The 13,502-nt window shown below is 54.4% G+C and overlaps 1 protein-coding gene and 1 long non-coding RNA gene across 3 annotated transcripts; one reads left to right on the top strand and one right to left on the bottom strand.

Moving 5' to 3' along the window:
• Window positions 1–224: 224 nt before the first annotated feature.
• On the top strand, window positions 225–840 carry LOC147602113 (uncharacterized). Its single transcript, XR_015259160.1, has 2 exons — window positions 225–475; window positions 510–840. It is a non-coding gene; the product is annotated as an uncharacterized LOC147602113 (long non-coding RNA).
• A 59-nt stretch (window positions 841–899) lies between these two features.
• On the bottom strand, window positions 900–13,117 carry BAIAP2L2 (BAR/IMD domain containing adaptor protein 2 like 2). 2 transcript variants are annotated; one of them, XM_086753076.1, is made up of 14 exons: window positions 12,594–13,117; window positions 11,546–11,621; window positions 11,144–11,230; window positions 9,966–10,027; window positions 9,309–9,380; window positions 8,579–8,695; window positions 8,025–8,171; window positions 7,402–7,554; window positions 6,796–6,937; window positions 5,767–5,992; window positions 4,741–4,812; window positions 4,249–4,429; window positions 1,843–1,883; window positions 900–1,035 (listed from the first exon to the last, which is right to left on the bottom strand). In XM_086753076.1, the coding sequence occupies exons 1-14, from the start codon at window positions 12,630–12,632 to the stop codon at window positions 960–962; spliced, it is 1,491 nt and encodes a 496-aa protein (XP_086609202.1). In that variant the 5' UTR covers window positions 12,633–13,117; the 3' UTR covers window positions 900–959. The 2 variants fall into 2 exon arrangements, with proteins under 2 accessions (XP_086609202.1, XP_010120957.2); XM_010122655.2 differs by having other exon boundaries at window positions 6,796–6,934.
• Window positions 13,118–13,502: the final 385 nt, after the last annotated feature.

Below are 13,502 nucleotides of genomic sequence, written 5' to 3'. Positions count from 1 at the left end.
GAGAATGGGCTGGCCGTGGGTCCTGCAGCCCTCCTGGTGCCGTCCATGTCTGCCCTGGCCCTCTGGTTGCCCTAGCCAGAGCCACAGTGCTGTGGCGTTCAATGGCCCAGCCATGGGCAGCCATCGTGGCCCCAGTGCTGGTGGGGACCCCATGTCCTCCTCCCTCTGCGTCCTCTGATTGAGGTGGTGTCTCAGCCACTGGGACAGATATGGAAGCAGCATTCTCCATTTTATTTAAAAAAAAAAACCCGAAACAATTATTTTCCCGCAGGACAATAGATGAAGGAGCAGGGCAGCATCTCTGGGCACTGTCATCTGCCCCAGCGCTGCCCAGCAAGGGATGGGGCTGTGCCAGGGCTGAGAAGGGGCAGATGCTGCTACAAATGGACGCAGCTGCACGCTTCCGACCCCATCAGCTGGACCACGTCACTAGAAGCCTTCTTGTGACCTCCTCCCTTTGGGGTTCACTCTTCAGGTAGCAAAGGGACTGTTCGGGGTTCACTCTTCAGGTAGCAAAGGGACTGTTCGGCGAGTGTCCTTCTCTGCCCACAGCAGAGTTAGCAAAGCTGTGCCTTCCTTGTCCGGCATGCCCTGCCCCATGTTGCAGGTGATCTTGCCCATCTGTCCCTTGGCCTCCCAGACCAGCAGCATCCCCTCTCCCAGGCCACCAGCACCAGTAACACCAGACTTCTCCCACTTAAGTACAGTAACGTCAGACAGGGAGAGGGGATGGGGATGGGATTTTTCAATCCAAAAAGAGCGGCAGGGGCTTGCTGCTGGCTAAAGCAGGCCAGACATCCAGGCAAGACGGGTCCCTGTGACCCAGAGGGAAGGGAGGGGAGAAGAGAGGTTACTCTGTGAGTGCTAGCAGTATGTTGCTGCCCAGCCAGGGGTCACAGTCCGTCGCTTGTATGCCTCCCCCTTCCCTGCTGAAATTTTCCGCTGTCCGCAGCCCCACTTCATCGGATGATGGGTGCCGAGCGGTCGTTGGTGACCGTGGGACGCAGCTTGACTGTGGCAAAAGGGTTGGTGCCTCTGGAAGGGGAAAGGAAACGCAACCATCAGGAAATCTGCAAAGACCATGCAAGGGACTTGCTGACCAAGAAAAGGCTATTTAGTCCTGCCAGACAGCCACCTCCATGGTGAGGAGGCAAGTGTGGTAAAGGTTTCTGTTGAATATGTTCTCTCTCTCCTTAACATGCTCTGCTGCAGGTTCCCTTGGGCTCTCCTCAGGGCTTCTCACTCTTCCTCTTCCATAGGATGAAGAAGGGACACTAGCATAAGGCTGTCCTTTGTCGTAGCACCCTACACTTGTGCCCCCTGACCCTCCGAGCAAGGAGTCAGGGAGCAGAAAGAGGCCACAGTAAAGTGTCAGAAACATGGAGACACCAACCTGGCTGCAGAGGGAAGCTTCACGGATTTATGGCAAGGCTCGTCTCCGTGGACCTGACTCATCAAAGTTAAAAGCCATGTCCCTTATGCTTCAGCCCCTTCCAAGCAGACAGAGCTGTGTGAATCATTTAGCTCCACACTCAGGCTGTGAGCTGCTATTGTGGCTCTTCCAGGGTGGAGGAGAAGGAGCATGAAAGTCTGGACATCTGCTCAGGGTGCTCAGTTCTTGCCTTGTATAACCAGAGGTAGGAGAGAGCCATCCCAGTTAGCCAGAACGGCCCACCTCTGTGGGCCCACCTCCTGTCCTAGAAGGTGGATTGTGCATTGTTTTCCTCCAGATACTTCCCTGTTCCTCCCACATTGGATAATCCAAAAGATTAAATAATAATAATATTGTAATAATGCCCCCTCCATCTGATGATTCAGAGTGCAGCTCCACACTTCACTCACCGTGGGAAGAGTTCAGGGGGCTGGTCAAATACTCCTGATTTCTGTAGTGAAAAGAAAGGCAGCAGTGAGTCATATGGTGTGGGAAATGGAGAGACAGAAGTAGGCCAAGAGACACTGCACACAGAGGAAGATTTCACAAAACACTTAGGTGATTTATGAACCCAAGTCCTATTAACAGGACTCTCACTCTGTCCTGGTTTTGGCAGGGATGGAGTTAATCTTCCTCTCAGTAGTTGGTGTGTTTTGGATTTCGATGTGAAGAATGTTGATAAGCACACTGATGATATGAGTTGTTGCTAATGAGATCAAGGACACTGTCCAGCTTCCCAGGTCTCACTAATGTGCAGGTGCAGGAAGCTGGGAGGGGTACAGCCAGAATAATTGACCCAAACTAGCGAAAGAGATAATTTCATGCCAGGAACGTCATGCGCAGTATATCAGTGGGGGTTGCCCAGGGGGGCCGTTGATCAATCCCTTGCTCTCTCCCTCTCCCTCCTTTGCTTGCGGCTTTGGTTTTGTTTCCATGATCGCTACTTGGGACGGGCTGTACCGGTCACTGGGACATCAAGGGGTGAGAAATCATGCATTGTTCATTTTGTACATTTTGGTACTTTTATATTATGTTATTATTGTAATTTTCGTTTGCTATTCTTGTAAACCATCTTCATCTCAACCCAGGAGGTTTCCTTTCTTCCCAATTCTCTTCCCCATCCCGCTGGGGAAGGTGAGCAAGCAACTGTGTGGTGACCAGGGCTAAACCACAACAGATTCCTCATTCATTCAAGCTTCGCAAAAGCCCACAAATTCACTGCTACACTCTGATTTCTGTGGTGGGGGGCTTGTCCCTACACCACAGGTTCCCTATTCCCCTAGGACACCTGGTTTTGTCTTGGGGAAGAAAGGAGATGCCTCAGATCCCCAAAGTGTAATGTCTGAAGAGCACTGCAAACAGTGACAGTCCGAGCTACAGTTCACCCTGCCAGCACAGCCAGAGATGCCTCCCTCACATTGCCCACACAGCCTGGCAGAGTTTATCATGAGTGCCCTCACGTGCTTCCTGCATCCACAGGGAACTCAAGAGCTGTAGCTCCCCACCCTACACCACACACTGCTTAAACATGGACCATCCTGATGGAGAAAGATGGACCTAGGCCCTGCGGCTTTTATTCTTAGCCAGTAGAGAGTAAAGGATCAGTGACAACTGGCCTAACGTACACCTGTTTCTGTAGCTGGTGGCAGATAAGAAAGCCACATGTGGCTATCTGTGTTCCAGTTGGGAAGTCAAACCCACACCTATTTGCTCCTGGCTCAACGGGAGGATGTTTTTGGGCAAAAGTTTATAGAAAGGCTGAGTCTTTCCAAACTTCTAAGGAGGCTCAGTCACTCTGCCATGGTGCTCCATACACTTCATTGCTTAATCCCAGGGCTAACCCTACACCCTAGCCCCGGGACCAGATGGAAACTTGGGACCCAGAGCAGGGATAGGCTGCAAAGCCTGTTCCTCTCTGTGTTGTGCAGCCTAAGGCTCCCTGAAACCACAGAGCAGGACATGAATGGAAATAAGAGTAATTAAATGTTGCACTTTTCAGTCCTTTGAGCCATCCAGTAGCTTACAGCCTCGCACTAGCTTGGAATCAGCAAGCAGAGATGAGGTTTCCCAGCCTCCTATGAGACTGAGCACAGGCAGCACTGTCCTTCCCTCTCCCAGGTCCTCACCTTTAACTGTTCCCAACTCCTCATCAGTCACTTCCCCACAGCTGGAAGCAGTGATAAATGGAGCCACAAGCCATGGGCTGGACACAACTTGTTCTAAGGCTCCCCAAAATGGCTGTGCTCTTTGCCCCTAGCTTTTCCCTTATCCCAGCTGTGACTTTAACCCAACCCTTGCTTGAATTTAGAAGAGGAGCCCTACAAAACTCCTCTCCATTCTCTGAAGGGAGGAGGAGGATGGCATCTCTGTTATCTGGTCACCCACTCCCAGCCCAGCCTGATCCCTCCATGCTCCTACTATTAGCAGAAAGAGGTGCTGCCCTGGAGCCACCAGAAATCAGGCTGGGAGGTCATGGAGAAAAGGACTGAACTGAAGGTTCCCTGGTGAGCACAAAAAGAGAGAAAAATGAGAAGGGAAAGAGCAGAAAAGCTGTCCCTTGGGGGAGGAAAGCCAGGCACTGAGGATCTGCACACACAAGGCTGACTGGCAGGGGCCACCAGGACATGGTGGCATGCAAACAGAAAGGCCAGGGCTAGCAAGACTCCTTAGCTCAGGAAGGGAGGAGGTCACACACCAACATCTGGAAGATGTTTTTCTTTCTCAACAGGCCAATGCAGAAAAGGTGCGCCTTGGAGCATGGAAGTCAGATGTGGCCCACTCCACACACGCCCAGCAGTCACTCCTCCTGCACTCACCCTGGAGCCAGATCTGACCGGGGTGGCCACTCCACTCTGATGACTGCTGGCACCCACCGAGAGGGGTGGTGGATTCGGCAAATTGGGCTGGGCAGCGGCAGGCCAGTAGCTGCCTGAGGAAGGAGTGCTGGGATGGTCCAGGATGTCATCCATACTGTGACTGCTTCGCAGTGGGAAGGACCTGAGCAAAAGAAGACAGTGGGGTGAGAGTCAAAGAGCAAGGAATAGGGAGCAGCACAGTCGCTAGCCACAACATGTATCTGTGGGGTGTCTCTGGAGAAAATATACATGGCTTGGACTGGCCCAGTCACAAGCGCCTTTGAGAAGATATTGCACGTGTTAGGGGAGGCATCTAGGGTAAGCCTGTGAGACCTCAGGGCATGGGAGCACTGCAGCTCTCCACGGGGCACACCCCAAACAGGCACGCCTCTGGTGTCAGTAACCTGCCGGGAGCCACTCCAGCTCCTGCCTGGCCAATTGCTCTCCTGTTACCTGGTGGCTGGCTCCTCCATCTCCCTCGCATTCTCCACAGGCTTGACATAAGCTTCGGGGAACCAGCCGCATCTAGGGCACAGGAACAGAGACAAATGAGCTCCAGACAACCATGGTTTGCAGTTTTTCAAATCCAGCTGCCCAGCACTTCTGATCTACCCACCCCACACATCAACCAAGCTACTGCTGGTGCTATCACATGCGACAGGGTCTCTGCACATCTTTCATTCCTAGGTTGGACATGGGATTATTGTGAGACAGTCCTTGAGCGTGGAGCAGGTCTCGCTTATCTCAGAGGCTGTGCAAAATCCTTGCTCCCGGGAGCAACACTGGTGCAATCCAGGAAGAGACACTCTGGCTGAGCATGGTCACCAAGGCCAGCACACAAGGAAGCTGTGGAAATCCCTTCTCCTCAGGGCAAAGCAGCTCCACTCCAGAAACCCCTCAAAAAGAGAGGCGCTCATCTTGCACCTGAGTGTGAGCTTTCCTGCAGAGCACGGTGCAGGGATCCCACGCGGAACAGGGCAGGCTTTGCAGACAGTGTTGGCCAGCAGCACCACAGGAAGTAATTCAGTAAGCGCTGGGTGCAGCAGTTTCCATGCCCTGTCTGTGCTGGAGGATGCAGCAGCAGTTGCGGTGTGAGCTGAGAAATGCCAGGCCTCTCAGGTAACTCCAGCAGTTCACGGCCCTGAGCTGGGTCCCATGACAGGAGTCACTCCATCGTGCAAGCCGGGAGGGGGTTACTGCATGCCTGGTTCTCCCAAAGCCCCTAGAGCTTTCTCAGGCAGCTCATCCACGCTCGCCCTGCCCCGCTGCATCTTCTGGGCTTGGAGAGCTTGGAGAGCTCCCATGCTAGGTACAGCCCGTCACTGAGGATGTGGTGATGTCCCAACCCAGATGGTGGGTGAGATATAGTGCCCAGGCCACACCAGGAGGGGAGGGGGGAGATAATTTTGGGCTTAAGCCTCCCAGCTCCAGACCCGATAAGCCTGCATCAGGCCACCTTACAGCACCAAAGTCACGTACGTGGACGAGCCCTCCAGCTTGCCATACAGCCAGCCATTCTGCGCGTCCGGCATCAGCACCGTGATGACATCCCCAGGGTCAAACCGTAGCAGGGTCCGGTTGGCACCCGTCACGTGGGGCACGATAGCCTGCACTCTCACTGTGCCGCTCCTCCTCCTGCCTTCGCTGCCACTGCTGGCCTCACCAAAGGAACCCGAACTGGAGGTACGGCCGGTAGGAAGCAAACCTGCAGGGAGCCATTCGAGGGGTCTGGCTGGAGTCCAGCATCTCCTGCAAGACCCACGCGGCCTTGAAGGGACCAGCGCTTCCTCAGTCAAGCAGTTACCCTAGAGGAGGAGTAGATGGCCTTTCTCTGCTGGGAGGAAGCAGGGCATAGCATGGGAAAGGGCAAACCTTTCATCTTGCAGAAGAAAAATCAACTCAGGTGAAACCACTTGCTTTGTACTACACTGTCTTTGGCCAGATGTCTGCGGCACAGGCACTGCCTGCTAAAACGAGTGGCTGACGGCCCTCTCCCCAACCCTGCTAGAGCAGCTAAGAATTTGGGGTTTTTTTTTTCCTCTCCCCCTGCCCTTTTTCTTTTTTTAAAACAATTTAAGCTGACATTTTTCAGGAAGGAAAAGCAGGTGAGACATGAGGTAACGGGCTGGATTTTGTAGGGCAGGGTAATATTTAATCTGGTAGCACAAGGGAAGGTGCAGTACCAAAATGCAAACTCCAGTAAGAACCAGCCCTTGTGGTTCAAGCCTTGAAAATTGCACGTATGTGGGTTCCTCACCTCACATAGCCAGCCAGGAAGCCTGGCCTTGTCCTGGATGGACCCTGCTCTGAAGGTTGAGCTCACCCACTGCTTCACTCAGCATTGTCCTCCCCAGCTCCCATATGCACTGTCCTCTCGCCATGCCCAGGGATGTGGCTGACAACTGGTGGTCTGACAGAGCTGTGGTCTCTCCCCAAACCCAACCCTGTTTCCAGAGAGGCCCAACCACTGTATCTCCCCACAGCGTTGCTCCCGGACAGGGGTCATACTGGCTGATGGTGTCCTCCGCAGTGGCCGCCTGGGGGTTTCTGGTTGAGGAGACAGTCTCATTTCTGGAGGCTCTGGAGAGAAGACGCTGGATCTACTCCCAGTCATGGGAGAAGCGAAGTCCCCAAGGGGTCTCTGGTGCTGCTGGAGGGAAAGGAAGCTGGAATGCATATCCACAGGGACTGCATTAAGCAGGAGATGCTCAGAGAGATACGCAGTCCCTCTCAAAGCCAAACACAGCATGTTCCCCCATTGCAGCCCATACACACACTTCCCTTCTTCTTGGCCAGGAAAGGTCACAGAAGCTGGACAAGGCAGCAAGTACCATGACTGACCAAGGACTGGCCTCACCCTACAGCCTGATAGGGGCAGCTGCAGCCTCACCATCACAGAATCACAAAATAGTTTGGGTTGGAAGTGACCTGTAAAGGCCATCTAGTCCAACCCCCCTGCAAGGAGCAGGGACATCTCCAACCAGATCAGGTGGCTCAGAGCCCCGTCCAACCTGGCCTTGAATGTGTCCAGGGATGGGGCATCCACCACCTCTCTGGGCAACCTGCTCCAGTTGTTCCACCAAACAAGGTGAAGGCTGTCCGTGGCCTCCTCACCATCTCAAGGTGGATGGGGGTGAGCCGGCCCGATGAATACCCCTGGCCGTGGGAGGCTGCGAGAAGACTCTGTGAGTGACTGTTTGAGGGGTTGCGGCTGGCATCCAACTGCTCCTTCCACTGCGGTGCCTTGGTCTGGATCATGCCCCGGGCCTGAGGAGAGAGAAAAATAAGGAGTGATGGGTAGGGCAGAACAGCTACGTAACAGAGGGAGCCGAGGGCTGCCACATCCATCAGATTAGAAGCCAGGTCCTCCCACAATTAGGTTTACAAGAACAGCCAAACAGAACGCTGCAGGAGTGAATTTCTAGGATGGCGCCCTCCAACCGTGGTCCCAAAGATCCTTCTATAAACACCTCCATAATCCTTCCCTCTCCCATCGCTCACACACCCAACTAAGCCCGTGTCAGCACCATTCCCAGCCCCAGCTGTGCTCTTCCAGCCTAGTACAGTCAGCTTGGACCTCACAGCAAGAAATGAAATAGAGTTTCCTGCCCAGTCCATGCACAGACGTTGCCTTCACCCAAGGGGTGGCTCAGCCCTGGCTCCCTGCATGCATGCTCCCCCTCCAGCAGTGCTGCCTGCTCCCCCAGTGGCACTTCCCCGGCACACCAGGGCCGTACCCTGCTGTAAAACTGGAGGAGAGTGTTGTAGAGCATCTGGTGCTTTTCAGCCAGGAAGCGGTAGCGGCGTTTCTCCTCCAGCTCAGCCTCTCTCTGGCTCTCAGAGACAAACGCCTGCATCTCTGAGCGCAGTCGCAGCACATTCTCCTGATCCGCAGGGGAAAGAGGGAGGAAGAGATCAGAGGTAAATCCAGCAGAGTGGACTCACACGCGGCAGGGGAAGGGTTGAAATGGGTCGTTGTGTCTACAGGCTTCCCAGTCCACTTGCAGTGCTGGAGCAGCACAGAGGAGCTAGAGCACAGTGCCAGGGACCAAGTCCTTGCACACTGAGGCTTGCTAAGTGAGGCAAGGGCTTGGCAGGAGTGAGCACCACAGGTCAACAGCATCCTCTAGAAAAGGAGTTTCCTCCTTTTCACATACACCTGCTGCCTTTTGAACATTGGGGACAAGCCCCTGGCTTTTAAGGAAGGACAAGATTGCTCAGAAATCAGTCCTCACTCCAGATAAAGCAACCAGTTCTTTTTCCAACTCCCCTTCCTGCAATTGCTGCTCACCTTCATCTCCCGGACATTTTTATCACGGGTCCTCTCCATTCTCCACAGCTCTGCCATGCACTTATCCAGGTTGGTGGCTCTGCGCTGGTACTCCAGCTCATACTGCTTCTGGCTCTCCTACCAGGGAGAAACCGGGCTGGGTGAGGAACTGGCGACCCAGCCACACTGTGATGCAGCAAGGGTCCTGCTCTGATGGGTGGTTGAACATCTGAGTCCCCCTGAAATCAGGCTTCACCTGGATCTCTTATCAAAAGTCTTTCTTTACCTTTCTCTTCACTTTCAAAGGCCCCAGAGCGCTGACAAACCTCAAGATCTCAGGAGCAAGAGCTGGTACCCAGCTCCCTCACACTGGGAGCAAGCCCTCAGGCATCTGTCTCCCTTGGTGATACTATGCACCAGCATGGACAGCTGGGCCACCATGGCACAGGACCCACACCTAGGCAGAGGCTGTGGTTTGGGGAAGCTGGGAACTCTGCTTTTGGGATACTGAGTCTCTCAGCCCCATTGAAGCATTTGGCAAGTCCCACTGCATAAAGAACAGTTGCCTGCCCTCTTTAGCCCTCCATCATCAGCCAAACTAGAGGGGAGTTGGTCCATGACAGGGAAAGAAGATAAACCCCTCCAACTCCTGCTGAGGAAAGTCAATGAAACACCTGAAGTGCTCAAGCAGAACTCTTGGGTGGAGGGGAGAGGAAAATAGGAGTTGAGGAGAAGAGAGTTCACCACTCACACTGATGAACTGCACATCCATTTTGGAGTTCTTCTCCATGTGCTGCAGCAGGTCCACGTGGAAGGTCTGAGCCTGGAAGAGGCAAAGGAGCCATCACCCTCGTCCCTTCACCACATGGGGTGTTACACACACCGCGGTGAGGGGCGGCTCACAAAACCCACAAAGCTAACCACTCTTTTGCCACCTGGACCCCATACAGAAGCCAGAAATGGGAACATGAGGGCTGTGTTCCCTACCCTGCAGCCTGTAGGTAGGGACTCAGCAACCACCCAACCGTTAACCCCTGAGCTTCAGCAGGGGCACAAATAGCAGTGTCTGGAAGCGTTAGCATCCCCTCTGCTCCTGTCCCACCACTGCCACACAGGGAAAGAGAGGACAGCCTGGCCACATCTTCAGAGCTGGGCGTTGCTCGGTCTACTGCGCACCTGCCACCGTGCTTGTGGATAGGTGGTGACAGTCCACCAACGGCACCAAGCATTGAACAACAGCCAGGCTCTGGGCATGCCAGCTCTGTTACATGCCTGTTACACGCATCAGGGATAGCAGGGAGGCACGTCAGAGGGTGGGAGACGGGACAAATCAGGCAAATGCCAGCATGCATTTGTGGTTAAATCACTTTTTTCCCCACCTGCACCACCCCCTGGGAAAACCACTCACCACAACTTCCAAATCAGAGCTCAGGAGTCTCTGCGTGTCGGACATCTGCATCAGAATTTCTCCTTCAGGGAAAGAGACAGGAGAGGGTGGAAAAATCCCACAGCCGTTTCCTGGTGTGCCCAAGGAGGCAGACCAGCAGTGTGGAACTCAGGCTGATGACACACGGGTGTGAAAGTCCAACAGATATCACCATGCACTGCTCTCTGCACCCGGACAGAGGCTGGTAGCCTTCCTCCTCAGGACTCAGCTCCACCACCACTCCCGAGCACCGCCAACATGGGGTTGTTCCAGCCCACGAAGCTCCCAGACCAGTGCTCTGCTACAGCCCCAGGTGCCGGCAGGCAGCCTTGGCTCTGCCATGGGCTCTGAGTGCTGGGTTTCTGCCCTGCTGCAGCCCCTGTGAGCCCCATTTCCACCCCCAAAGGCACCCCAGCTGCAGTGCATGGTTCTGGCTGTCCTAGAGGAAAGTAGCTACAGCACCCACTGCCGATGCTGTGCGTGGTCCCGCTTCACCGGTGGTGGTGTTATGAAACCGTGAAGGGAAGAGACTGATGACAGGGAGCAGAAGAGTGAGTTGGGTGCTGCAGATGATCGTAGGAGTCTGCAGAAGGGACACATCTGCTGAAAGTTTTTTACTAAAACGTTAAGTATCAGAGCAGTTCCCTGAACATATTTTCAGCAGCCGTCATTACGTTGCAGAATTATTTGTGCTGCTGAGTGTAAGCTCTAAGCTGCCGTTTCAGCTGGCTGCAGGCTCGGGAGGACAACACCCTGTTATCAGTCCATGCTCTCTGGCTTTTCCCTCACACCTGCAAGGAGGAGTGAAATGGTTCCTCCAAGATGGAAACTTCAGCTCTCAGGGCAGGACGCCTCAGCAAGGACTGGTTTCTATGAGAGGTCCATCTCTGGATGTCCATCCCAGGAGCTGGGCTCAGTCATTAATCTCAGAGACATACAGAGCAGAGTGCTGGGGCTTTGGGGGATATCCAAGGATACATAATAAATTTGACTCTTAGTGCCTGGACAGGGTCTGACACTGTGGGACACCATTTAGAGGAGCTGTCTTCCTTCCCCCATTAGCTGGAAAAAGATTAGCTAAGGGGGGAAGGCCAAAAGAAAAAAAAAAATCTAACTGTGGCTCATCACAGGACAGAGGATGGCGATTGGAAGGGCCTTACCCAGGACGTGTGAGGTGGAGCTCTGCAGCGCTTGCTCCCCAATCTTCTCGATTGCCTTAAAATACACTTCAGCCGCCGTGGCTAATGCTGTGAGGAGAGGAGAGGGGACGTAAGGATCTGGCCTGCCTTCCCACAATAACCAGTCCCAGCGAGCAGCACATAAGGCAGCCACCCCCTGGTACCTCGCCCGTAGGCAAGGGCACCCTGTCTCTCCCCATCTGTGCCTAACAACAGCAGTGGTTTTCTCCAGGAGAAAAATGAGTAAGAGCAGCTGAGGACACACCATGAGGGGGATCAGCAGCCTTGCCCTGGGTGACAGCTGTCCCTCTGGACGCACAGCGGGCACCCAGGATGGACGCAGCAGCACGATCTGGAGCCTGGGCCATGCAGGACCCCACTCACCATGGAAGGCACGGAGGTAGTTGTTCCCCAGGTACACCAGGTTCTCCAGGGCAGGGTTGAACTGCTCCAGGATACTCTGTGGCCAGGCAGAAGCACGTTAACATGAGTCTTCCCCACACCCTAGAGATCTCAGCAGGTCAATACCCTCCTGCTGCGGTTCAGCTGGGTGCAGCAGGGACCCAGAGAGCTCCCCCAGCCATGATGCTAGATGGCTGTGGTGATGTACAGCCCTGCACAGTCAGCTCCCTGCATCGGGGGTAGCTGGGACCTTTGTCTGCCCTGAGTCCTCTCCAGCCAGTCAGGAGAGGAGCAATGCCAGAGGGCAAGGTAGCTCACTGGAGACAGGTGGTCACCCGAAGATGGCTTTCTCCCAAGGCCCCATGCCTGCTGCAGGCAGGGGAGTAACTGCAAGGGGATCTGAGCAGCCTTTTTGCTCGCCCCTGAGCTGGCCAGGGTGAGGACCACTGCTTATTATTCAGGCATGAACACAGCTGTTTCCTAGCCAGGATTTGGGGCACTGCCAGAGTCAGCAGCTTGCTAAGAGAAGGGATGGACTGCTTCAGAACAGCCTCTCTGCTCTTACCCACCTATTTATCAAAGGTGTTTATTGCCTACACCAGATTAGACCAGAGGCTGGAATAAGCGATTCCCAGCCCTCACCATCTTGGTGCAGCACCAATGTGTGTAGAGAAGCATTTGTGAGATCAGACTGCTCTTTCCAGCATGGAGGAAAAGAGCCAGCTGAACTCCCCCTTCCTACCAGCAACCCAGGCGAGTCACCCTTCATGTTCCATGTCCAAACCACCCTGGCTGCCCGATTCCTTCCCAGATCTGCCTTAAGACCCATGCCACCCCCGACTCCTGCCAGCCACCTGCTGTCTAACACAGCCCAGAGCCCACGGGAGCTGCTGCAGTTCAGCCCTCGGGGACAGATTCAGCCCTCGGCTGTCCACCCGTTAAGGGAGCCTTCGGCAGAAAACAGCTCCTCTCCGCCCACCCACCTGTCTCCCTCTGGCAGACAGGAGCAGCCTCTGGTGCCAGCACTCACCTTATAGATGGAGATGGTGGATCTGTAGGACAGGTCCATCTCTGGAGCCTTTTCCTTCTCTCACGGAGAAGCAAGGAGCAAAGAAGAGCACAAGGTGCTGTACTGTTCTGGAGGACTCTGCTCCTGCAGAGCTGGCTGGATGGAAAGAGCCCGTCACTGGCAAGGTAGGACAGCAGGAAGACACAGACGTGGTACAAAGGGAACTGAGCACTGTTGGAGTTTAATAATTCACCAGCCAAGAGGCTGGAACTTGATCTCTGGAAGTAACCAGACTCTGGGGAGAGAGGAATCCTGCGACAGCCAGCAAGGGCATGTGACCACCTCCTTGAATTATTGATGGCTGGCTCCGTACCCAGCTCTCCCTGCCTTGACACCTGCGGAGCCGGCCACCTGCCAGAGTAACTGCCTTACGGCTCGCTGTCTCCGTCACTGCCACCGCTCAGAGGTGGCTTGCTCGGCCTTGCTGTGCTCGCGGAGCATCTTCAGGTCTCTCGCACGCAGGCACCGCGAGTCAGGAGATCCCTCTCAGCCTGGGATCACAGGCAGCAAATAGCAGGAGGGGGGAAAAAAAAAAAAAGTACGTAAGGAAAGCTCATAACAGGTTTCAACTCTTCCCTGCCCAATATTCCCCCACTCTATGCCTCAGCCCTCTGGCTCTTAGCATCCCTCCCAGTCTCGGTGAGATTCCCCAATGGCAGGCATGTGCTGGAACCCTCCTGCTCTCCCTGCCTGTGTGCACGGAGCACAAGCACAGCATCACTCTGGGAAGTCCCTGCAAATGGTGCAGGCTCATAGAGTGCAAGCCAGGGACAAAAAGCAGAAAGGAGCTCATGTTCTCTCCATCCCAAGATGTGGGGTTTTGTTTTTCCACAGGAAGGTAAGCCCCTCTGTTATGTAGGAAAAAGAAAA

The sequence above is a fragment of the Chlamydotis macqueenii genome, chromosome 1 (assembly GCF_036417535.1).
Source record: "Chlamydotis macqueenii isolate bChlMac1 chromosome 1, bChlMac1.mat, whole genome shotgun sequence".
Taxonomy (NCBI): Eukaryota; Metazoa; Chordata; class Aves; order Otidiformes; family Otididae; genus Chlamydotis; species Chlamydotis macqueenii.
This window is presented reverse-complemented; position numbering and strand designations above follow the sequence as displayed.